A 301-nucleotide genomic window follows, 5' to 3' on the forward strand; every position below is an offset into this window, starting at 1 on the left:
TGCGGTGAAGAAGATCACCATCGGCGACGCGCGGAGCATGAAGCACGCTTTCCGGGAGATCAAAATCATCAGCCGCCTGGACCACGACAACATCGTGAAGGTCTACGAGGTGTTGGGGCCCAAGGGCACCAACCTGCGGGGGGATTTTTTCAAGTTTAACATAGTTTACATCGTCCAGGAGTACATGGAGACGGACCTGGCGCGGCTGCTGGAGCAGGGGAAGCTCGCCGAGGAGCACGCCCAGCTCTTCATGTACCAGCTGCTGCGGGGGGTGAAGTAAATACACTCGGCCACCGTCCTC

At 58.5% G+C, this 301-nt stretch overlaps 1 protein-coding gene across 1 annotated transcript; it reads left to right on the plus strand.

The window, feature by feature from the left end:
• Positions 1-4: 4 nt before the first annotated feature.
• On the plus strand, positions 5-295 carry LOC104502075 (mitogen-activated protein kinase 4-like; the record flags this gene model as incomplete). The annotated part of the gene is given in 1 exon segment (XM_010145990.1): positions 5-295. A coding segment is annotated over 1 exon segment (291 nt), but the record flags the coding sequence as incomplete, so codon positions are not given.
• Positions 296-301: the final 6 nt, after the last annotated feature.

Source organism: Buceros rhinoceros, unplaced genomic scaffold (assembly GCF_000710305.1).
Source record: "Buceros rhinoceros silvestris isolate BGI_N320 unplaced genomic scaffold, ASM71030v1 scaffold44401, whole genome shotgun sequence".
Classification (NCBI taxonomy): domain Eukaryota; kingdom Metazoa; phylum Chordata; class Aves; order Bucerotiformes; family Bucerotidae; genus Buceros; species Buceros rhinoceros.